Source organism: Cryptomeria japonica, chromosome 11 (assembly GCF_030272615.1).
Source record: "Cryptomeria japonica chromosome 11, Sugi_1.0, whole genome shotgun sequence".
Lineage (NCBI taxonomy): Eukaryota > Viridiplantae > Streptophyta > Pinopsida > Cupressales > Cupressaceae > Cryptomeria > Cryptomeria japonica.
In genome coordinates, this window is record NC_081415.1 from 133,863,785 (window position 1) to 133,890,437 (window position 26,653).

At 38.7% G+C, this 26,653-nt stretch overlaps 1 protein-coding gene across 1 annotated transcript in view; it reads left to right on the top strand.

Moving 5' to 3' along the window:
* Nucleotides 1–26,347, top strand: part of LOC131032647 (WD-40 repeat-containing protein MSI1) — a 48,208-nt gene extending 21,861 nt beyond the window's left edge. The window contains exons 5-6 of the mRNA XM_057963672.2: nucleotides 24,998–25,093; nucleotides 25,730–26,347. Of these exons, the coding sequence (XP_057819655.1) occupies nucleotides 24,998–25,093; nucleotides 25,730–25,949 (316 nt within the window). The 3' untranslated portion in view covers nucleotides 25,950–26,347. The remainder of the gene's footprint in view (nucleotides 1–24,997; nucleotides 25,094–25,729) is intronic.
* Nucleotides 26,348–26,653: the final 306 nt, after the last annotated feature.

Genomic DNA, 26,653 nt, shown 5'->3' on the forward strand with positions numbered 1-26,653 from the left:
TTCAGCAACAATCTTAAACTTCTTACAAAATGAGGGAGAAACCATCCTTTATATAGATTTTCAAAAATGGATGAATGACCAAGATCTATTCTTACAAGTGGCCCAGATTCATCCTACAAAAATTGGCTGCCCATACCTATTAATGAGGAACAAAATATCCCCCACCAACTATAAACTAACTAATAACTACCAACTACCCAACATAAAGCTGCTCCCCAAAAAGTGCACATGCACGGAGCTCGAAATCTGCAATGACTTTGGATAGTTGGAAAGAAACTTTATCCTGAAAAAACACATTTAAAATTTAAAAGAAACAAATACATTTTAAGAAAGCACTTTTTCTTTCCCAGAGGCAGACTCTTTCTCCAAAAATTCATCTTCCCCTTGCAAGTAGTCCTTCCAGATGTCTCGACCTACTGCACATTCTACTCGAACATAATCCTGGAATCTAATGCACAATTGGAACAATTCCTTGCTGGGAGGCATAGGAGGATTATGTATTTTGTACTGCATACCCTCTCGGTGGCGATCCACATTCTTCAGCTCTTCGCTCTAGACTGACCGACGAGCCTCAAAACCCTGTATGCATGCAACTCACTGGCAAATTCCAGATCCTCTATGGAGTATGCGGTTTTATTAATTCTCAGTTTTTTCTCCCATTGTGATCTGACATCGTTATCTTTCATGCCACTATTCCAACCAGGAACCAATGCGCTGAGGATCTTTTCGCCAATACTCTCAATGTCAGTCAAAGCATCCTCGCATTCCTCTTGCACTTTGCTTATGGTGTCCATCATATCATTTTTCATGCTGGCAATCCAGAACCGCTCCTTGAAAGTGTTGATGTCGTGGGGATCCAGGATAGTATGCAGTGTGGGAATTTGAGTGTGGGTCCAAAATAGGGCCCTCATGATGGGCAAAACTATGCCAACCATCTCCTGGACATTGAAATATTCTTTCTTTACCTCAACCACTTTGACGCGAATGGACTCTCGGTTGCCAGCCATTTCACGCACATCCATAATGATTTTCTCTCCTTTTCTTTTAATGTCTTGGATCCACTTTTTGACGGCCTTGGTGGTGTCATGCATGCCTTCGAATTCAACAGTAGTCTTTTGTGCCAATGCCAATGGTGGAATGTGGGACTAAACATTATGTTGCAACGGTCTTAACAGGTGATCTATGTATCCCTCGGCTTGCACAACACGAGCTCGGTACATATCCCTTTCAACAAGTATTTCATCAATTTGTTTGAGCACATTTTGCACAGAATCCTTGAATTCTTCCCTCTCTTGCTCTTTGGTCCATTGCCCTATTGGGATGGACGTGACACTATAGTCAGCCAATGCAACCTGATCTGCCGGTTTGTTTGCAGGTGGGGCAGCAATATGAATTGTCCGATTCCTTTGCTCATCCTTGCTAATCTTGGAGTAAGTCTATGGCTTTTTCTTTCCTTTAGCTTTTATTTCTCCTATCCAAGAGAAGATATCCTCTAGGTTAATCAATGGCTTGACAGTCGCTTTCCTCTGTGCCCGAGCTATCAACCAGTCATGAGGGATGGTTTGTCCAAACGTGACTACCAAATCCCCACTTTGTTCTTTGGATGCCCCAGCCGAGTCACTGCCTGTTTGCAACTGATTGGACATAGAAGGAGGAATTGGTGAAGTATCCAATCCTTTACTCACAGTTGAGTTCTCTCCCACCTCACTGAGCAACTGTCGGGTAGCTTCTAGTAGTGGCTGCTCCTCAGTTCTACTGGCTTCTTGGGTTCTATCTTCTTCTTTTTCTCCCTCAACTGTGGTATCATCTTTGTTGCCACCTTCCTCTTGCCACAACTCATGTCTGCTCCCTTGCGTGGACTCTTGTTTGTCAACCCCTTGATTTGGTGCAATCTCTCCTTCCTCGACTTGATTTTCAGGTCCATCCAAACCAATGATCCTTGCATCTATTTCTTGCTCACTTTGTATTTGCGGATCATTTGCTTTTGATGCAATCGGATCTTTTTGTGATGGTGGAGTTGGTAGGTGATCAAGCTCGATCACATCGTCGTCCGAACTGGGGGTCCTTGGATGAGATAGTAACTTCCGACTTCCTGATTGGTATCTTTTCTCTTCTTGTACTTTTTGACGTCCGGGTTCCCCTATTGGCCCTTGCCTTATTTCTCTTTTTTTTCAGGTATCTCAACCTCCTCTTTTGGTGCACTTGATATCCCTTCGTCTTCTGAAGACTTGGAATCCAAACCATAGATGGCACTCTTGCAGTGTACTCGACGAGTTTAAAAAATTTGCCGAGTTTTTGAGCTCTGCGAGTTTTTCTGACTTTAACTCGCAGCAAAAACTTGCCAAGTTTTTGCAAAAAACTCGGCGAGTTTCTTTAAAAAACTTGGCTAGACTAAAAAAAGAGGCCCAAACATGTCAAAAATTTATCATTTTTTGTTTTTTCAGGTCAGTTTTATTCTCTTCATCAGAATATACACATGAAATATAACATTTAAGTATAAGCGGCATTTCAATATGTCTTTTTCCTTTCTTATACTTTATAACATCTGATGCCTTTATAAAATTATAAAAGTATTTTTTGGCGATGCCCCTTGACCCCAACTTGGGGGTGTTGCCCCCAAACCCCCGTCGAAAAATATAGGGGGAAACTACGTTGATGAAGTAGGGAAAATTTAACCTCTGAGTTTGATTAAGCTCCATATAACAACATAATTAGCATTGAAGAAATCTTGGTATTATACATTTTAGAGTTGAAAGTTTGAAACTATCAGTATGAATGCTGAAATTTCAAATATTGCACGTTTGTAGATCTCCACCAAGATCTAGACCTATCTCTCTACCCCTCTTTTTCTCACCCTCAAAACTGGGAAGATCTCCACTGGGAAGAGGAAGAGGAATAGTAAATAGTTTTAGGCTTTTAGCTAGAGCTAGGAAGAGGAAGTTGTAATTGTAATTTGTAATGATGTATTTACTTTTGGTTTTACAAAAACTATTTACTATTTTGCTTCCAGCCATCAGCATTCCTCATGAGGATGCGATTTTGTACACTTTGCATTTAAACATATCTAGAATCAGCTTGTTTCTTTTGTGTTATCATTTATTGACTCATTGGATGCATCTTTTTATTAAATTTTGCAAAAAAAAAGCATTTTTTACTAAGTTTAAGCGTGTTTTTAAGTTGCCGAGTTTTTCGTCGAGTTTTCCTCGAGTTTTTTTCCCATGAGCTTGGCGAGTCGAGCTGAGTCGCGAGTAGTTCAACTATGATCCAAACTACCCATCATATTATATGTAAATTGGGTTCCCTCATGGGTTAGCCTCTCTGTTTGTTGGGATAGCCAGTTATCCGTATATCTTCTTGGGCTGTCGTGATTGGGTCTTGAGCCCAATCGGTGGTTTGGCGGGAGGTTTTTGACTACCCCAAACTCCTGGGCTTGCAAGCAATTCCCATAGTCTGTCACCTGATCTGGGACCTAGCAGTAGTCATGAAGTCGCATTTGTTGATCACTCAACCTCGAATATTCCCGCTGGCGGACTTCAAAGTCATTTGAATAATTGCTCCAGTATTCCTCTATGGACGCCTTAGCCTTGTAATGCTTGCCGTAGGCCTTCTTTCCCAATCCAGCAGGATCAAAGTACTTCTTGAGGAAGTGCTCTTGTAAGCAATATGATGCTAGTTCGTCAAATGATTCCTCAGCTTGCACCGAATTTTTGAAGTGTACATCAAGGTTGCCCATAATCATTGGGAATGTGAATCCCGACTGTTTCCTATCCTTGAGTATGCTGCCTGCTGGGTGCGCCTGTCTTGCAACCTCCATGAGGACCAACTTGTCTGATGGGTAACGGGGAAGCCAATACGGTTTTCCCTCAAAATTTGATATTCTAATGTAGGAGAATCTAGGAAACTGAATGAACCATGCACCGTACTTCCGAATCAAGGTGGTAGCCTGCTCTAATAATCTTATATGTAACCCTTATTGCATTAACCTAACCATGCGCATTGTAAAAGCGTCATTTACATGCTCATACTGACCAATCGCATATGCAATGTTGTTCTTCTCTCTTTGAGTTATGTCATAGTAATGCAGCTGGGGGTAGCAGTCATATACTTTCACCTGATTTGGCCCGTTCCCAATCTCACCCTTTTTAATCAATCATGGTAGCGGCTGGTGCTGAGCAAACATATATACTAAGTAGGAGGTCATGGTGAAGGACTTTTTCTCTTCGAGCTCAACTAGTTGTGTATGAATGTTATCGCTGATGATTTGAGCCCAGTCAAACTTAGCTTTCCCACCGAAGACTTGCTCGGTAAAGTAAAACATCCATTCCTCAAATAGGTTGGAATGCGCAAGTCCCATGACTCGACTAAGCAAGGTAACCATGTCCCCATATTTGTCGTTAAACTCGCTTCTGCGGGTTGTTTTGCCAATCCTAATGCTCAGGGCTTTTCTTTCTTTAAATCACTCTTCATTTATCAATGTTTTGCACTGACTAGGATTCATGCAAGCAATTTGGGCTTCATCAATGGTTACTGCAGAGGTGCACTCAGGAAGTGGGATATTGAAGGTTTCCCCAATAGCCTCAGGTGTGAAGTCAGCCATCACCATTCCTTTTACCACCACTAATCTGGTTTTCGGCTGATAATGCTTAGTGGCTTCAACCACTAGGTCATAATTCTGCATGGTCGGAGGGAAACCAACAACCTGAGCAATACCACTCTCCAACATCCGTTTGGGCTTGCCATAGGCGTTAGGAGAGTACACCCTGTTCCTGAAATCTTGAATGTCTATGTGTTCAAGGTTTGTATCTTCTATATTGTCCCACACACTTTGGACCTTTGACTCTTTGATTACTCCTCCTTGGTATTGATATTTCATTTTCTCAAGCTTGCAGGGGATGTCGACTCTGGAGGTTTGCGATGCTCCTAGCATGTTGGGTGCCTTTGAAGACTCTATCGCCGATTTAGCATTTATCTTGCACACTTGGACATGGATTACAAGGCAAGCCTTAATGCGAAAATATGGGTTAGCAGTGCCAGAAGACGACATTAGTACAAAAATCGTTAAACAGCTAGATAATTTTGAAATTTGAAAGCATTTTAAACGGGCTTCTTAAACAATTTAAATTTTGCGTTGGGAATAAATGTAATCTGGATACTAAAGATTAATCGGCTCTTTGGTTAGTTAGTTTGAGCAAATTTCAAAATGCGGCCTCCGATGCTACTAACAATTGAAAGTTGCCAATACAATTGGCTTGTGAATAAGCATTTAAATTTTCAATGATTGTGCTGATTGTGTTGAGTGTGCGCCTTGAAAAGATGATTCTGTGTTTGCAGTTTTTCGGACCAGAATTGCTAAATTTGCCCAAGTCTGAATTTTTGGCTAGAGGGTCGATTTCAACAGTTTACGTTAGCTGAATGTTGTTGCTTGGGTATTTGGTTTCGAAAAAATCAATTCGAAATTTAATCTTGCAGACTTAAACCCTAGATTAACAACATGATAATTTACACAAACTTAAGCCACTTGGAGGGGAAAATCGAACTTACGTGGTGATTTTGGTTTCAAACAACTTTGCCCAATAGACTCCTCCTGCGCGATTTTGGTATTCTGGCCACCAGAGTAAGCAACTTTGGGTCTCTTTTCCTTTTCATCCAAACACCCCTACATAAATTCGGGTTACAAAGCTGTTGTGCACAATTTGGATGAACGCCGCGCGACTGTGCAATCTGCTATCCATCTATCTCCAAACTTCGGGCTGCGAGTTTCAAACATATTACTTCATTTTTGGCTAAATGAAATTGATTGTGCAAATTTGTATCTCAAACGATATAGCCCTGGATGTGAATGTGTGTAGAAGTGATATCGCCTTTCATTTGGAACTCGGGCAAATCAAGGATTTTATGCAACTTTAAACCCTAAAGATTTTCACCTTTACCTTTTTGGCTCATAAAGAAAACCCTACTGCGCGATTTTGACTTCTCCTTGTTTCGATTTCGGCTAAGATGCCGATCTTGAGAATTGCAAAGTGTTTATCCTTCGGTCTTTAACTTATTTGCCATTATATCGGCTAAATGACTCGATGTGAAAGTTTAATCTCCCCTTTTGTACGATTTTCGGCCTAAAAGACCAAAATGCTCGATTTTCCTTCTAATTTCAGTTTCGGTTAAGAAGATACTTTTGCGAGTTTCGGCCCACTAAGGGAAAATGCGCGATTTTAACATGTCATTATTTTCGGCGAATTGAGGCGACTTGTGAACTTTTTGAGTCGTTACTTTTCAGCTTGACAAGCTTTGCAATTTTCTTTTAATACCATTTCTGCCTTGGAAGCCGATTTTTTGAACTTCGGCTTCTTATTTTGACCTGTTGGGCCGATTTTAGAGACCTCTTGCACTTCGGGTCTAAAGGCCGCTTTGCCAATCTTTGTTTCAAATTTCGGCCCAAGAGGCCGATTTTATAGAGTTTTTGACTTTGCACTTTGGCCTTAGAAGCCGATTTTGAGAATGGAGCTCTCATTTTTGGTTTAGAAGCCGATTTTGGGAATGGAGCTCTCATTTTGGGTTAAGAAGCCGATTTTGGCGAACTTTCTATCATTTCAACCTTTAACCTTGTACTTTGGGCCTAAAGGGCCGATTTGAGAGTTTTTCTTGCACTTTGGCCTTTTAGGCCGATTTTAGCCTCCAAATGGCATTTTGGCTTGGATTTCGGCCTAGGAAAAACGTCCTCACATCTCGCAATTTGGCCTTAGAAACTGATTTTGAGAATGGAGCTCTCATTTTGGCCTTTGAGGCCAAATTTATCTTTAGAGGCCGAATTTTGAGACTTAATTTTAAATAATTCACTCACAAGTCCTGTCACTCTGCCAATATTCACGATTTTACCTTAAGGCTCCTTATTCATCTTCCCTTTGCGAACAGAATCGCGATCGACTCTCAGGTTATGGAATCTCCAGGACTTAGGACTCAGACCTGGCCCAATCGCAGGTAGGATCATCTCCCTAACACTCCAACCTCTTCAATGTTGCATCTTGTCTTTGCGAATCCACCAAAATTTTCCCACTAGGGACCTCAGCGAGGACATGACCGATTAATTAAAAAAGGGGGGCCCCTGTCGGCGACAGGGAGTGTGTGCAAGGCACAACAACTTCCAAACTAACTCTAGCCACGCTCACTATTATTTTTTCAGCCAATAATGTACTAATTATTCTCAACTCCTCATGGTCAGTAATAGAAACCTACTTGATAAGATAAAAATATCCAAATATATATGATAATGACCAAGATCATGAATCATGGCATTATAGTTTTCCCTTGAAATGATACATTAATCTATGTCCCTTTACCTTAAAGTCTAAATGAGTTGTTCATCATTAACTATCATGAGGTACTTTTGAATCACACACTAGAAGAACAACCTTGACATAAGTACTCCTATATTTATCTATCCTTGTTCTTAATATCCACACTTCAAGTAGGGTGTCAAATGAAGATATTGTAGAGTTGCCTATATCATATATTTTATGACAATAATTGTGTAGATGACGTTGAAGCTAATTTCTTAGATTGATGTTAATCCTTTTCCCATAAATTTTTAGATAGAATAAAGCATCTATAATGATGTATTGAATTGCATTCAAATTGAAACTATATACTTAAGGTATATGAATTATACATCATTTTACCAACCTTAATTAACCCTTTTCCCTTGATTTTAAGTTTATCCTATCATGGCCATGACCAATTGAAGACAAACTCAAATCGAGCCAAATAAAAAAATAATTTTAAATATAAATATAAGATTCCACATTAAACTATGTCATTAAAACACTCAAATTCCGGTTTTTGAATAAAATTCACTTTTTGAATAAAAACCAAATCAAGAGGCCATACTCCATTGGTCTCCATGCACCCAACAACACAAAAATGCGTTCAAAATTCCCTTTCCATAATCCAATGAAAGTTTAGCAACAGATCCCCATATAAACCCATGCGTTCAAAATATTTAAAGAGGGAGAATGCTTAAAACCACTCTGCAATCAATTTGCAACATATTTTAATTCAAAAGATGAAGAAATGAAGAATATATGAGAAGCCCTACCTCATTTTTCTCCAAAATGAAAATGCAAAGAACTCTCAGCATACCAAACACATTTGTACAATTCTTGGACAGCATTGAAGGCCTCCCAATTGCTATTCCAATCCAATAAACCCCATTCAAATCCATCCACAAATCGATTCATTCTTCAAAATACAAAAATCAAGCAAGAAGAGGGCTTTTCTCTCCAAAATTTGGCTAAGTTCATTTTGTTTGTAAAAAAAAAAATGGTGCAAAAATAATGAAATGTTCTCCCCCCATGATTTGGAAAACTCCCCATTTTTAATTAGAAAGCCTACCTTCATGCATTTCATGATTATTCCCTTGAGGCATTTTATGCATGATTATACCCTTTATGCATTTTATGATTATTCCGTTAATGCATTTTATGCGTGATTATTCCATTCATGCATTTCATACACGATTATTCTTTTTATTATCACTTTATAATAAAATACAAAGGTTCACATCTCATTTCCTTGAAGTTGTCTACAATAACAAATTTACTTTGATCAAACGAATTTGAGAAAGACATGTTTCCCAGATTCAAACATTTTATTTAGCTTAAAATCCATATTTTAGAAAAGGATCCAGCTTCTGGTACTAGACATTGTCTGTTGAACATAAATTCATGCTTTACCTTTGGTGAACTAATCTCATCAGAAGAAATGAATAAGGTAGTTATATCTGACATTACTTTTAAGAATGAAAAATATACGAGAAAATGGAGCTGAACAATATTCCTGCATTAGGAGTGTTAGAAGATACTGCTGTTGAACAAGAGGCCTTTCTACTAACATCTCTCATGTACTCTCAGGGGCTTATAATGTGTTATCTGAAAAGATAATGGGGATAACCTGTTGGAGTTGATAGCTAACCCCACAGCTCTCAGAAATCACTTGCAACCAAAACGACTATCACATATGAAGAGAAGAAGCTATGATTAATGCAATGCAACCTTGAGAGAGATTGATCCAAAGAGGAATTTGATACCAAGATTTTTTATAAAAAACTTGGAGTGATTACAATGAATGCTTATAAAAGAATAAAGATAAAACTCTAGATGAAAATCCTAGGTGAGGATTAAATTAGAGCATGGTAGGTGTCTTAATTATATGACCTGAAACAACATGATCTATAATTAGCTCAATCTAATTATGAAAAAGCACTCCGAAGTTTAGCTTAAGTCTAATAAATTAATAACGGACCTAAGTATTAATGAATGATTAATTAATTACTAAGTTTATATCCTAATTATTCCAAAACCCCCCCTTAAGATCAACTTAGGGAGAAGCTCAAAATCTAATGATAAAATGCTAGGTTACCGGGTTCGCCTCTGGGCCCCCCTGGTACGGGTCCGGTTCGACCTAGGTTCGACCAGGGTTCGAAAAACCCAGAGTGGGTTCGACCTTGGTCGAACCCAGTCGAACCCGGGCGGACCCAGTTGAACCTGGGCGGTTGGGCGGCCCGTAAAGTCAAAAAACAATGCAAATTTAATTTTTTTTTCAATTCTGCCTTGTAAAAAGTGAAAGTTATAACCTTAAAAAGCAGAAAATTAGACGTCTTAAAAAAACAGAAAACTGATGCATGCCATGGAGTTCCGTGTGGGTTTGAAGGTTGTGATTTGGTGTTGGCGGTGGGGGCGCTGCCCCTCGACCCCGCCCTGTACCGCGACAGGGAGCGCTGCCCCGGGACCCTGCGAGGGGCGCTGCCCCTCGACCCCGCAAGGGGCTCTGCCCCTTGACCCCGCTGGGGGCACTGCCCCCAGACCCCCGCAAGGGGCGCTGCCCCTTGACCCCGTTGGGGGTGCTACCCCCAAACCCCCGCAAGGGGCGCTGCCCCTTGACCCCGTTGGGGGCATTGCCGGCAAAATCCAGGTCCTCAGTTTGAAAAATTAAACTTGGATGTTCTTAGTTTGAATCCATTTAATGATCAAACTTTAAATTGTTCAAAGTTGAAACAATGATACTTGAATATTTTATCATTTTGATATTAGACTTGATGTATATGATGCTGTTATGGTATGATCATGATGCTACGATTACGAGTTTATGTTGGTTTTGTTGTTTATATGATGCTATGTGACATGCTAATCTTAATTCATGCTTATAGGTTGCATATATATATAATTTACATGTTTTTGTACTAACCAACCCAAACAAACCAAAACCCCTTTTCAAAATTTTGCCGTACCGGCGAACCGGGTTCCTCGAACCCGAACCGGTAACTTAGATAAAATGCCAAAATGCATGCATGGATGGGTCTTGGCTACAAGGATGATGAGGTACCCATATACAAACAAATCGGAAAAGAGTAGAAAACCACATGGGAAAAAACTCCTTTGCAAAAGAGAAAAATTGAAATAACTGCACTAGTGAAAGAAGGATAGGAGGAGGGTTTGATGTGACCCCCAAGGATTGCTTCTTTCACACAAGTGCAATAGGATAGGAATCCCCCATAGGAGAGAGAAAATAAGGATAGGAATCCCCCATAAAGAAATTGCTCCCGTGCCAATCATGAACACTTGAAGATAAATCGAGATCCAACATGTCTCCCCTTAGGAAGAAGCAAATCCATTGGTGATTGGAAAAGCCATTCCCATAAATTGGAAGACTTAGGAATCCATATCCAAATGATGCATGCCTCTGAAAATTGCTCAAATGTCCTCATGTTGGAATGAGATGATTTCAATCCTGAAATTCGCGAAGATTGATGTAGAACAAGATCCATGGGAGATGAAGATGGGTTGACAACAGTAATGTGGTTTTTATGAAAGAGGAGATGAATTTCATGGTAGCTATGTTTGGAAGCGATGAAGAGATGAATGTACTCAAGATAATCCTCCAAATCTGCAATCTGAGATTTCCACAAACAAGGATTATATGTATGTACTGAATAAATGGGGGCTATACATGTGGCAAATACCAAATTGATCAGGAACGATAAAAGCTGAAGATAGGGTCTTGATTTGAGTAGTGGGAACTAGGAGACAAGCCTTTGATCAATTGGAATATGCAAGACCTGTGATATACTCAAGCACCTTTAAATTATCATCATCAAAGGGTATACGATCTGCATGTGCAGGGGGAATAAGACAATCTGTTACAAGATATTCTAGGAATGAAGAAATATGAGGGTCTTTGTGTATCTTCGAAAGTTGAGTCCATGGTGTGTTGGGACAATTAATTCCTGATATAGCACACAGTGTCAGGATCCACATTAGAACAAATCAATTCTATGATATGGTCTATGATAATACCCCAAGTTGATTTACACCCTAATATGGTTGGTTCAGGTATGAGTTAATACAAATAAGGCAAAATGTCTAGGCATTTGAGATGTGTCAAGATGCCATTTCGTCAAGACTCATAATTACCTTTCGCTAGAATGACAACAATAGGATGAACAAAAAAACCATGATAACTCCTCAAACTGAAATAATTAGATCAAATTAATCCTAGAAGCAGATCTAATGATGACATGTCATGCAAACAGATCCTTTCTAAGTGCCAAAACCTCCAAGTAATTGACCAATATGTTAAAACACAAAAAAATGAATAAAATATACTTGGAGCAGATTTTGGAAATAGTGCATGAATGAATTTGAAGAGTTCTGAATCATCGTTCCAATCTTCAGAACTATCCATGCGAGAAACTAATGCCTTCTAATCAAATGTCTCCTCTTTAATGGCAACAAAGACAATCCAACATTGCAAGAATTGTGAAAATCAGAGATATCGGTGAAAAGATATGAGCTCAAAAGTAGAAAATGAAGTTTTGACTTTGACTGAAAATAAAAGCAACGAGGAGCAAAATCTGAAGATGAAACCTGCACCGTTGGATTGTGCTTGGAACCAGCTTTTTAACAATATCCTGTTTGCTTGATTTTGACATCATATGCTCAAGTTATGAATTTTTGAAAAAAAAAGGGTAAATTTAATTAGCTGATAGCAAATAGACACGACCCTTTTGATTTGATTTCTCCAAAATTTATTCATTGCGTACCCACAAATTTTTTTTGATGCTGCCAACAAAACCCAAAAATCATTTTTCAATCGAGAAAGTAGATCATGCGATTTGATAAAAAAGACTTTAACTTGCAGGAAAAATTATAGTTAAAAAAACTTTGATTTTGCTGTTTTGACAACATTTTTTGTAACATCCATTCACTATTTGCAAAATCTAACGGACACCCAAATTGTTTTTTGTGTTTGTGAACAAAACTTAGAATTTTTTTTCCTCCAAAATACACTGCACAAAAGTTATGGTCTAATTTTATCTTTTTAAATTTTTTTTTTTTTTTTTGTATTTTGGCAAAATTTGGCAAATTGCCAAGCAAACTTTATGTTTTTGGCTGTTCTGAATCCAATGGTGACGTTTGTTTTTCTCTAGGATGAGCTGATTTTTCTTCTTAGGGCTGGATCTCTCATAAAACCATTAGGAAGTCACAAATTTGGTGCTTTGATACCATGTTAGAGCAGATATTGAGCTCTGATACCATGTTGGAGTTGATAGCTAGCACCACAGCTCCCAACAACCAAAATGTCTGTTACACCTTGTTGACGTGTATTTTGTACACAATCATACACAGAATAAAATACCGACAGGCATCTTATCCTCTCTTGAGAAAATAGTCTCTAACTGCTGAAGATCTGCAAAAAGGATCAGTTAGATGGACTCCAAGGTTCTTTTAGTGGGGTCTCCACGTGTGGACAAGCTTTTTAGTGGTATGATGTGATTTGCTGTTTCCTCCAAGGCGTCTTACGTATTCAAAAGCGCGAAGATTTTACTAGACTAAAAGGAATTTTCAAAAAATGGAAAAAGGACAGGGTTTAAGAAAGTCTAATCTAGCCTAACCCTATGAATGACTTAGCATGAATGAGATTTGGCAAGACTCAACCAACTTCAATTTTGCCATAAGATAACAACTCAATTGAAATTAGTGCGATCTTCTAGGGTAATAATGGTATTCAATGCATCAAAGACCAAGGACACTACTACGAAGGTACATATCCTAGATGCGAAAATGCTTGAAGATTAAGGACTCAAAATGTTTTCCAGTCGACCACGCAAGGCGTTCCTACAATCAGCAGGAAGCTAGTGGTTTGGATTGCGAATCCTACCAAATATCAAATCTCACACTTAGTCTTTCAAATTAACAAACTACTTTGATTGAGCGTGATTCAAGTACATCCAACAACCATGAAGATAACTTATGAAATTTGCAACAAAACACCATAACTTCAATATTTTATTGATTTCCAAGTCATCATATACAACAATTGCTTGAATTTCTCTCTTCAAGACTCAATCTTGCTACAAAATAAAAATTGCTTACAACTCTAATCTCTCTATTTCACTCTTAACTCTATTCGACTATTAACTCCTTCCAAATGAAATGAAAAATGGGGGTATAAATAGCATCCCCAGTTACAATGAAAGGTCCAGATTGAAAGTAAATCAATGGACAAGATCATGACACCTAAACCCTAATTAGGGTTTGTTACAAATGACCTCCTTTTTACTGAACAATATTAAATACATAGCCAAATATTAAATTTGGCACAAAAATCTAGGAGGTATCAACCAATGAGAAATAAGATGTCATGTCATCTGTAACAACCTTTCATCTAGAATCTTATTCCCTTTCCAATTCTCTTTCTTAGCATATGCAATGAATTTTGTCACGATTTCTTCGATTTCTGCGCTTGGAATCTCGGGAAGATTCTTGATACTCTCTTCTAAGTGGATAACCTGATCAAATGCATCTAGAAGAGCTGTGTCCCAAGTAGGTTCAAGTTCCTTCGTTCTATCAATCAGGAGCATGGTGGCATACATCTGATCATACTGCTCATCTGTAACATCTGCATCCTTGCGAAAGATGATCTTGATTCTATCCTCAAATTCTTGGATATCCACATCTGTCTCGACCTCGATCCTTCTGCCAAGAATGGTACGAAGTACCTCAAATACTCTGTCCTGGATCGGATTGATCACCTCCTCAACTTGACCACATCTAACACTGATGTCCTCAAAGAGAACACTCTTTATATGGAGTAAGGTTGACCACTGAAACAAACTGTGAGAATCACCTTCTAAGATCCTCTCTTGTGCTAAAATTCTTCTGGATGTGTGTCTTATAACTTTCAAGACAGGGATGACAACGTCCTTGGTATGGGCAAATGCAGCTACTGTTGCCATCAATCTGTGAATAATCTCAAGAACTTGGATAGCCTGATGGGTGATCTTCGACATCCTTGTAACAAACTCTATGGCCACCGTATGAGATCTATCCATCCAACTACATGTACGCTGGACCATATTCCTGAATCTTTCTGCTTCATTGATTGATTGAAGGGGCAATGCCTGCAATGGTGATCTAACTGGATCCTGACGTCCCAAAGGTTCATTGATGTGACTGAAATAAGTCCTCCATGCACCTCTCTCTCTCTCAAGCTTTCTATTCTTTTCTACTTCTTCTCTAAACTTGTCCTTCAATGCCTCAAATGTGTCGGTGGCATCATCTAAAGTCTGCTCTGCTGTGGATGGTCCTAACTCAATAGTCTGTATATGATAGTCCTCTGCTAGGATCTCACCCTCATATTTGTCTGCTGCCGGTGTAGCTATCTGCAGTTTTCTAGATCCAGTCTCATCTCGAATCATCTTGGACATCTTTGTAGCCTTCTTCTTCTCTGTTGTCATATGTGAACGTCCAACAAGGCTCTCTAAATCAATTGCACTGTCCTCGTCCTCAATTACGATCACCTTAGTCAACCTTTCCTTCAACCAATCTGGGATATTTGATCTTGTCTCTTGAACTTGAATTTCTTTATGTACCATTTCTTCTTGTCTGGGAGGAGATGTTACTTCATTATCATTATCTAAATCATAGTCTTGGAGAGATCCATCGGATGAAACATGCTGTGCCTGTTCTTCTTCCTGTCTGTCATTCTGTACCATTGATTCCATGGATTCTTCCACTCGAACTGTTCTATCCTCTGGCCTGGAAGAAGTACCTGGTGTTTGATTTTTGTTAGCACCTTGCTTTTTCTTGGAAGGCTCTTTCTTCTCTGATCTTTCCTTTCTCTTCGAACCTCTCGAATGGAGATTGCCCTCACTGGCACATCGAAGGTTACCTTCACCTGAATTCCTAGGATTAGGATTGCCTTCACTAACACTGGCTCCACCTTCGGCTGGCTTTTCTTCCAAAGTAAAAGACATGGCTATGCCTTGTTCTCTCAACTTCTGATGCTGAACGTCTACCCATCTGCGAGTACAAGACAAGACTGGTGCCATCAATTCATCTAAATCCACGGCCTTGGGCTCATTCCAATTCAAACTTATTGTTTTGCTTTCTCTATCATATGAAGATTGGATGTGCCTGCCGTTGTCCTGAGCTTGGTCGGCTACTCTGTAAATCTTACATTTCCTGATGAAATCCAGAGGCAATCTAGAATGTATCTTTCGTTTTACTTCGAGATCATCTAGGAGATTCATCATAAAATCTTCAATCTGGTACTCATGTCTAAATCTTCTACCGACCGTCTCCTCTAAATGTCCATGTGGATCAAAACTATTCCTCCAAGCAAAAGATGAAAAAGGATACAAGGCTAACTCTTTCTCTGCGTCATCCATGGCTAAGACATTAGGACATACCTCAACTGAATTACCCAAAATAATAGGTACCTGAACTCCATTCTGATGTCTGTGTCTGAATGCCTTCACATATGCTGCCAACTGCCTTGTTACTTCAAGTAACACAATTCTGTCTGTCGGGTACCTCGGCAACATGTATGGAGGTAAAGGACATCCATACACTCTAATGTAAGTGAATTTGGGAAACTGAATGAACCAAGCACCGTACCTCTTGATGAATTCCTGGGCATCCTGAGATAATCTGTTGTGAATCCCTCCTTGCAGCGTCCTTGTGATGTTCATTGTGAAAGTATCATTGATTAACTTGTAGTTCTTCCCTGGTGGATGATGCAAGTAGGTATAGGATTCACAAACTCTGACCTCACCGGGTCCTCTTCCAATCATTCCTCTGTGAGGTAGTCCTGCGTACTCAACGCTCCTGATTAAGGCATAGATGACGTATGAACTCATGTGGAAGGACTTAGTAGCCCTGAGTCTTCTCAACTGTACGTCTAAGCAATGGCTAATCATCCTAGCCCAATGTATTGTACCCTTTCCTTGAACAATCACCTGGATGAAGTAAAACATCCATTTCTCAAAATAGAAGGCATGAGGTGCTCCTGTAACTCTGTTGAGCATGGTGATCAAATCTCTGTACTCCTCTTGGAAATCAATCCTGTGTGGTGTGTTCGGTACTTTGCTCAGACGGGGACGACTCTTAAGTAGCCAGTTCTTGTTGATTAGGCTCAGGCAAGCATCTGGATCATCATCGTACACTGATCTGGCTCCTTCAATGCTCTTGTATATCATGTCCCTGTGCTCTGGGAGATGGAAGGCTTCACTTATGGCTTCCTCTGAAAGGTACGCCAAAGTGTTTCCTTCGTTGGACACAATTGTCCTGGACTGTGGATTGTAATGACGGGCACACTCGATCATCAACTCGTGGCACTGAATGGCTGGAGGAAAACCGGCCGCCTTAATGATGCCACTCTCTATTATTCTCCGGGCGACAGGTGATGGCTTGCCGATGTAAGGAACCTCTCGGAACTTCTTTGTGCTAAAGTTCCCCAAGTTGGTATCTCCAATGTTGCTCCACTTGGACACGATCTTGGTCTCCACTTCTTCGGTCTTCTGATCTTCTTTCATGAGAGCCGAGCGACTGGTGGATGCTCCCGCCTTTGGAGTCGCCATACCTACACAACATTTCATTATAAGAAATAGATTTTGCAATAAATAACGTAAATAAGAGAGATAAATTTTAGGAAATCTTATGATAAGTCTCTAGAGTTATCATTTCCTAAAATACAACGATTGAGCTAAGAGATACTCAAGGATCAAAATTTCAAAACTTGAAATATGACGATGAATGAATAAAACAATAACAATAAAATCGCCATACCTCGATAGAGAGCTAACTCTAGAATGCAAAAACAAAATTTGCCTAGGCAAAATTGAGGTATAAAAGTAATCTTCAATATGATCTCCTCAAAATTGACTTCGCCACCTCTGGATAGAATGTGATCTTCACTTATCGCCTTGGACGTGGTCTCAAATGGATCTTCAAATTCGCACTAACAAATCTCCAAGTCCTTAGCAAATTCCCCTTTGGCGTGGTCTTAGATGGATCTTCAAATTCGCATCACCTTTTGATTGCTTACGCCACCTTGGATGGAATTCGCACCTCTCCAAACACACTTCGCACTCCACGCAAGATGATACTAGCACCACCTTTGGTTTGAAATCGCACCACCTTTGAATGAATGAAACTCGCACTACATTCGCCTCTTCTCAATTCGCATGAAGGAAGGTAAAATAATGATGTAGAAAATGATAATTCTACCCCCCTTATATAGCGCGTTCATCCTTCACCCCTTAGGCCGACTTAACAAAAATAAAACCATTTTAAAGGATTTGTAATAACATGACAAGGCCGACCTCCATATATGAGCGCTCCAATTGATTTTTTATTAATTAAATAATTAACTATTAATGCCTTGCGTTTTTTAATTGAGAATTTCGATTTTAAATAAAGGCAAAATAATTAATAAATGTCTAACGCCATATTAAATGCCAATTTAAATAGGATTTTCAATTTTTAAATCGATTTAGCATTTAAGGAAATTTGAATTGTTTAATTTGGCGCCAAAAATATGAAAATAAAGGGACGTACCTCATCGCTCTGGTCCCTTGGAGAGGGACAGGAGCGATCCATGATTTTGGTCTAGATTCTTGCGTTTTCAACGTTTAACTCCTTTACTTCCACGTCCCAAATTGATCATCTGGTGGTCCTTTCGAATTTGAATGCCTTTCTTGTGCGAGCAAATGCATCTCATGATCATTATCGCCCTGGTCCCTTGGAGAGGGACAGGAGCGATCTCCATGTCTTCATGTTCATCTTGTATCTTTGACCTTCGAAATATCAATGTTTGTGTTCTTTTGCGTTTATTCCCATTTGCTTTTATTATGTGTTTGGATGCATTAAAGGGACCATCGCCCTTGTCCCTTGGAGAGGGACAGGAGCGATCCATTATTTCTCCTTGATCTTGGCGATTTTTAAACTTCGATCTCCTTTGCAATGTCCTTCAAACGTCGTCCTTCGCACTTCCTAACCTCGCTTCGCCTTGATCTTTGAAGGAACGTGAGTGTTTTGATAGTATCGCCTTGGTCCTTGTCCAAAGGACAGGAGCGATGTGGGGCCTTTACACGATTTGGCGATGTTTGGACGTTCAAAACTCTTGTTTATCACCTTGTTGTCATACCATGGACCCTCCAGAACATTGCAATATATTGTCCTTTTGTATGAAATGATCAATACATCTAATATCGCTCTGGTCCCTTCTTGAGGGACAGGAGCGAAGTTCATCATTATGTGCTTGTTCTTGTTTGTACCAACTTGCAATCAACTTCATTGCGTGGAATGACGTCCTTTCGACCTTCTTGGTTGCTCGAAACTTGTTTGCCTTTTGAAATCTACGCCATTATGTAAATATCGCTCTGGTCCCTTCTTGAGGGACAGGAGCGAAGTGGGTCTTTAGAGCGCAAATCCTTCCATGTGATGACCTTTACAACCTTGCGCTTGATGGAAATGCCTTGAAATGTCTTCGCCGCCCTTCGTCTTGACTTGGAGCGGTCTTGAACTTTGGAGGAACGACCTTGAACTTGCGTAGAGAGTATTATCATCATCATCGCCCTGGTCCCTTGGAGAGGGACAGGAGCGATCCTTCCCTTGTGGCCACTATCTCACTTTGCCTGGTTCCAAGTTTATATTCAACGGACTCGTCCTTCTTCCCTCTATTCGTTCATGCCTTGACATCATTTGTAACTTTGCAAGAAAAGCAATTATATTAAAAATCGCTCTGGTCCCTTCCTGAGGGACAGGAGCGAACTAGGCATTTAGCACTGGTATGGACGTCCAAAAAATCTTCAAATTATATTCAATGCGTTCATCTCATGTTTTCCCTTGTTTTTGAACGTAAACTTGCCTTGACCCTTGTCTGGATTTTGCAAAATGGAGGAAATCGCTCTGGTCCCTGGGAGAGGGACAGAGCTACAAGGTACCTCGCCCTGGTCCCTTGGAGAGGGACAGGAGCGATTTGGTCAATATAGGTCATTCTCCTTCGTTTTTGCATCTCAAATTATATTCATTTGGCAAAGCATCTTCTCTTGGACGTCCTCACATCATTAAGTTGTCGAAATCTTGCAAGGACGAGGCGAAATTTAATTCGTAGCTCCGGTCCTTCACTGAGGGACAGGAGCGATTTTGCTCCTACAGGCCAAAATAACAAGATTTTTCACATTTTAACACTTCACGAGGCGAAAACAAATCAATTCCAATGCCTAGGATCAAAATTCAAAAAAGTCAAAATTTGGTCAAAATATTCAATCAGACAAAATTCATATTGACGGTCAACACTTAGACAAATTTAAGCTCTGCATGAACATTCCAATTGAAAATTAGACCATTTTGGCGAAATCATTGCATTCAAAATTTGCATTCTAGAAAAGAAGCTCAGAAGCTCTCAAAAATGACTGGATTTTGGCTTGAAAAGGCAAAATTTAAAACCCTAAGGCTTGGCCCTAAATCCAGACGACTAACCGACTAACAAAACCCTAAAAACGAAAGCGAAAACGAGCGAAAAACAAGCAAAAAGAGGGGGTCCCCATTTGGTATGGGGCGATGTGTGAAATGGTCACAACACACCTAAAGAGAAAAAGCCCTGATTAATGCTATGCATGCAACCTTGAGAGAGATTAACATGAATAACCCAAATTGATTACAATGAATTCAATGAATGATTATAAAAGTATAAAGATAAATCTTCAGATGAAAACCCCTAGAGAGGATTAAATTAGAGCATGACAATTACAAATGTCTTAATTATATGACTTGAGACAGCTTGTCCTATAATTATCTCAATTCAATAATAGAAAAGCACTCCTAAGTTTAGCTTAAATGTAATAAAGTAATTAGGGACCTGAGTAATTAATGAATGATTGATTAATTACTAAGGTTATATCTTAATTACCCCAACACAGCTCCCACAAACAATTTTTGGTAGTTGAATAGTGTCTCTTTTGGCTATCTAGAACATTGGATGCATATTACTAAATCACAAGATTATTCAGTTATATTTTATGAGATTTCCGGTAATGTCCTCCACTTAGAATTTTTTGAAATATCTGATTTTTTGATACTTTTTTCTACGTTACCTGGGGGCATGTCCTTGGGCTAAAATCCCCCGTCCCCATACCGGGAACATTTCGGGGACTTGGGGATGGCCAGGGGACATCCCCCCGCTGTCCCCAAAATTGCAAAATCTGTGGGAGATGTCCCGGAAACTTGGGGACGGCAGTGATTCTTAAAGGGGATGTCCTCCTGTCCCCAATATGGTTGGGGATGTCTGGGACGTCCCCTAACCATCCCCCTTTTCCCAGCACATTTAAAAAAATAAAAAAGATTCAAATGCTCATAAATTTATTTTATTTTATCTTATTACAGCTCTATAAAACTGAATTTTCACTCATGACGGGTTAACATGTCTGAATCACTTCCACAAGCACTTAAATTAATGAACAACAGCCGGTAATAAATTTCATAAACACTTAGAACTCGATAGTGTGTAAAAACATGGTTGCAGGTCTGCAATATTGGACTTTTCACTGATATGAAAGGTAAACAGGTCTGAATCATAGCCAGAAGCACTCAGAAATATGAATAACAGCTTGGTAATGAATTTCACAAACACCCAAAACTTTGTAGTGCATAAAGAAGCGGTTGTAGCTCATAATAGTAATGGAAGACTATCAAAATATCCTTCTACCAGAAAGAAACAACGAACTACATGCAAACAAGTGCTGGCATATTGACAATGAATTTTCAATTATAAATGCATATTGAGTATTGACAGTGAATTCTGAATTAGGAATGCATATCGTGTATTGACAATGAATTCTGAACACAAACGTGGTATGTTAAGGTTCTATAATGTACATATACATGCTTTATCCATGTTTTCATATGAATATAATGTATATATACATGCTTTATCTATTTTTCATATGATCATTTAAATTTTTCCCTATATTTAAAATAGCGCCCTTTGCTGTTCCCCCGCCGTCCCCAAAATTTTACAAAAAAATTTGCCGTCCTGGAAACTCGTCCTGCCGTCCCCCGCCGTCCCTGTTCCGGAAACTCGGAGTAACATAGCTTTTTTTATTTTGAAATAAATTAAAACTGTAGCAACAAACTGAACTTGAAAATAAATGATGATCAAAATAACAAATGGCTGGAAATTGCACCACAAATCCTCAAAATGTTGGCACTTATTATCGTTTTATAGATAGCTGAATTATAGGTCAATACATCAAGTATACCAAAAGATATTCAGATCTGAATCAAACAGCAATAGGGGAGCCTCTGAATTTATTTTATTCTATTTTAACTGTAACTTCTGGAATCAATTACAAGCTGATATGCAAACTGGAATGTAATAACCACCCCTAAATTTTTTTTGCCAATGAAAAGCCAATAACGTAACTTGCAAAATAGAGGTTCTTGCTGCTATAAAGATCTGATATATAATTTCTTTGCTCGTATAACTTGAAAATATATTTGGAATAGAGTGCTACAGGTCTGAAACTGTACAAGGGAGTGATTGCAGGTCTTGGCTGCTTCAAAATAATTTCCAAATGCCCTGCCCAGCTATCTAGAAGCAACCACCAATGATAGCCAACAGCAACTATCTTACCCAGCACTACTAACCAGCACAGAAAGGGACCTAACAGCATCCAATCACTAGGAAAGAGCAGAAGGGGATCTGTAATGGATTTTCAGCCACAGCTGAAACTGGACGACACTTTTTTGACTTCAAAACCTTCCCAAACAACCTTAAAATTGCTAACAATGATCACCAAGGGTCAAAATTGCACAATAACAGCAGATAGACTCTCCCCAAAAGGCAGCGAAAGGCTTGTTGAAGGCTCATGCCCAGTATCCAGGCGCACAGGTACCTGCTACGGCCCACATAGATTTTCAAGCCAGCAGTTATGTCCCCCAAACTCTTAGCAATGGTGTTGCCTGGCAAGTAGGAACCTTGAGCACAGTTTTCAATGATATTCTAACCTAACTCAGACCTGTCCAAATGCAAAATGATAGTTTGGCCTGCTCGAGGGTTATGGTACAGCCCAACTGAACTTTCAGGGAAAAGCTATTAATAATCATTGAATTTTTTAGAAAGCTTAGCTAATAACATTTCCAAAATCTGCACATCAAAACACCATGAAAATCTTCATTTTTGAAACCTTAAACCTGCAAAACATTGTGAACACTGAAAAAAATGGTGACTCTTGTGTAGAATCACACCAACCAGCTAGGGACCATCTCCTAGATCTGAAACCAGTAAATCAATGAGGGTTTTCATCCTCAATTGATCTTGAAGAATTCACAGGTTCAATTAGGCAACATTTCGTTTCGTTTACACTTCAACATATGCAAAGTAAGAACCCAAACCTCTTTTTATAGCTTTGGAGGGAAAATAAGCTAATTTAAAAATATAAATAAATCATTTCCCACTAAAAGCTCATTTCAAATTATTAAAATAACATTATGTGCAAGTTCTTTTTTCCTAAGTGTGTACACGAGGGGGACATTAACTGATTTTATAAAAAATGCAACACTTAAGTGAAATGATATAACATTAAACATTATAACTTAATTGTATATTTAATAATTTAAATACTCTTGTCCGAGCTGTGGAAAGTACTGCCTGAGTATGCCAAAATGTTATTGAGGAAGTCAGATGAAGACTGGTGCCAACTCAGAGACTTTATAAAAACAAACGTGCTCTTCACTGAGTTTGGAGAACACCGGAAAGTCCGTAAATGTTTTCGAGAGTGTCATTACAAACCAAAATGCCAATTGAGCTTAATTCCATAAGTTGATGCCAATGAAAATTGAACCTAGATTCTCCAAGAAGCTTGGATTTCTCCCCAACACACCTAGGAGATTTCGGTGAAACTTGGAAACTGGCCAAAAGCTCGTGAAAGTTGAAACACAAATTTCCGAGTTACAATGGTAAATGTCCCTCTCTCAAAATTGAAAATAACAAACAACAAATATGAAATAATGGTTGAGTGCTGGGCTGTAAGTGATCATAATTGCTGATGGTATAGCTGGATCAGGCCTTGGAATGTCACTGTGCATTGCTAAAAGGCTGGTGATCTGATCTGGAATTTGTAGCAAATGACTACAATGCGTATAGTGGTGGGTGAAAAGTATGCTGGTATGTGGTGACTGGTGTAACAGTAAAAATGGCAGTTGGAAACAGGCCTGGAAAGCCACTAAAAATATTTTAAACCCTCATTAATGCTGTTGCCCAAAGCCAAGGATCAAAAAATTCTGATTGCTCCATCAAATATGCATATAAAGTTGTGCTGCCCCTCCAAAAATGCCCCCAAATGGTAGAGAATTCTTCAAATAATGTAAATAATGAACCACTCTCAAGTATGGAATAAATCAGCAACAAAAATGTGGATAAGTATTGAAAATGCAGTGATTAGATTCTTTTGATGATATCAAAATAAATGCGTGCAAACTCAATCACCAAAATTCTGAAAACTTGCATGAAGTCACCAAATTCGGCTCATATGTTATCCTTGGATGGAATTCCTAATGTTGGAGATGAGGGTTTTTGTCCTCAAAGCTGGTAGTAGAAATCCAAGAGGGGTTTTGTCCTCCAAGATCTCCAATCAGCCAAGGGTTTTTATTTTCAGTTGCAAAAATTGAACACAATGCTCAAATTCTAGAAAAGTTGAATTGCAAAGCGCCGTACTTAAGTAGTTTTCCAAATCGGGTCCATGATTAAAACTTTAGTATTTAAAAATATGTTTTTAATATTAGTGTTTTAAAACACGTTTTAGTATGGTTATAATGATATTATTAAGCTCTCTTAACTTAGAAATTATTGTGCCTAATATAAAATAATATTAGCTTTAGATGAATTTATACCATATAGGACAAAGTAGTAAAGCTGATAATCTTTCAGAGAGTTGATGGTTCTTTTATCCCTTTGTACGAGGATGGCTCAATTAATCTCTTCGATTCTTGTGCTCATCCTTGGGCATAAAATTTAAATACACTCATTGGGGTATGAGATTGGAGATGCTTGAAGTAGACGCTTTGGTGATAGGAGAAATGGGGTTTCATATGACATTTGCATTCCAATCTTATTAGTGTTAGGGGCTTGTGGCCATGTTTCTTGAGATTGTATGTAGCCATTGGAGTTTCACTAAACTAGGTGCAAGTCAGAGGATGCTATATTGGTCCTTGTCAAGAGGGCAAGCTTGTAAAAGTGATTGATGGTGAATCCTTGCTGAAATTTTCTCTTATTTGGTTTCTCCAGGGTAAATCTTTTTCTATCTTCTCCATTTGATGTTTTCATTTGCTTCCTTGTGCTTATTTCTTGCAAGTTGTTAATGACTAGAGCATGGGTATGGATAATATTAGCATGTTTTATCTTCTCTAATGAATGTAAGATCAGACAGTCTTAGAGCTTGGGAGCATTATAATTTGCTGGCTTTAATGTAAATCAATTATAGATAGAACTTGTGAGCAACAAGGTTTTGAATATGAGATTCATGTTGATGAGTTGTGCAATGTAATATCCATGCCGATGACAGATCACCTGCTGTTTGCATTCTATTCATTTTGTTATCTGTGTTTGTTCATCAACTTTGGTTATTGGTTATTTTTAACCATTTTTTGTTAATAATTTTCAGGGAAGAGGTTTTCCAAATAGGCTGGAGCCCTCAAAATGAAACAATATTGGCTTCCTGTAGTGCAGACAGGAGACTCATGGTGTGGGATCTTAGCAGGTATGCTTTGTAACAATATTTAAGTTCTGCTATGTTGTGCTTCAACTTGGCTTGATTTTGAGCATTATGTTGGAGAATTAACATAATTAACGATGTCTTTGTTTTTTGTTGTGTATTTTCCCGTTAATTGTTTTGAGAATTCAACATTTTCTCTGTCAAATGCCGCAAATAATGGCTTAGCCAAAAAAGTTAATCTGGGAGTATTACAGTACGAAGATTTAATTTCCCGTGCTCTTTTATGATAATCAGTAGTAGTAGTTTGATGTTAAACAATTGGTACATCAGTATCCAATTGCTATTCATTTATATATTCCATAAATCCAGTTGACTTGTCTTTCCTGGTCAGTGTTTCCTGTCCTGCTTTTAGTCCTTGGGTATTTGAATTGTCCTGGATAAAACTTTCTATTTTGTTACGACAGCAAGAATTATCTTTGCAAGTGTAATGGGCACACACTATATACATTTCTGGTTCATGATCTCTGATAGTCGAGCTGATGATAAAAAAAATAAGCAGATGTATTGAGTTATATTCCATTTTCAGCATTTGTTGATATTAATATGTCCTTGCATTCTAATATGACGTTTTGCAATTTTCAGTTACAATTCGATACTTACAAATTGCCTGTGATTTTACAGGATTGATGATGCGCAAACACCAGAGGATGCAGAAGATGGACCACCTGAATTGTTGTTCATTCATGGTGGTCATACAAGCAAGATATCAGATTTCTCATGGAACCCATCTGAGGATTGGGTTATAGCCAGTGTGGCAGAGGATAATATTCTTCAAATCTGGCAGATGGCAGAAAATATCTACCACGATGATGAAGACATGCCTTCTGAAGAAACATTATAATATATATGGTTTGTTTACAAGTTATTCGGGAATGACAGTCAGCTGATCTACCATATTTCGCTGTCCATTGCTTTCATGTAACCAGAACCAAGACTTAGTCATCTTGGTGTAGGGGAACTGGAGGTATGGAGAAGCTCAAGCGTTGGAAGGTTCAACTTCAATCTTTGCTTGCAATTTGTTATCACTGTTTTCCCTACACTTCAGTTTGGAATTGGTAAAGTTTGTGCCAGTTCTGCCGAGGTATATAGTTGTACCGATCAAATTTGTAGGAAATAAATTATATTTATTACATGACATCATGGAAACTTCAAGAGCTTAAGGTCTTAAATACTGGTTATTGTTATGATTGGTCTCTCTGATCCACCTATTTCTACGTATTGAGTTTCCTTTTCTATTCATTTCATGAAAAATCTGTAATTGAAATTGTCTTTTTAATTTTGTTATTTCTATTATCCAACATTTTTTTTGAATGGAATAAGATACTAAACATTTTACTCATTTTAATAAGGTAGTAATTAATTAATTTAGCTTGAGTCCTAGGTCTTGGCACTGTATCTCCGGAATATAGTTCTGCATATTCGTACTATATTTTTATTTTTGTTATTATTAATTTTCTTTTGCTTATTAAAAAGACATTATTGTGCATGGATGACAATATCTGTATCAGAGATCAGGCCTTTTAATATTGAGTAATTTTATTATTT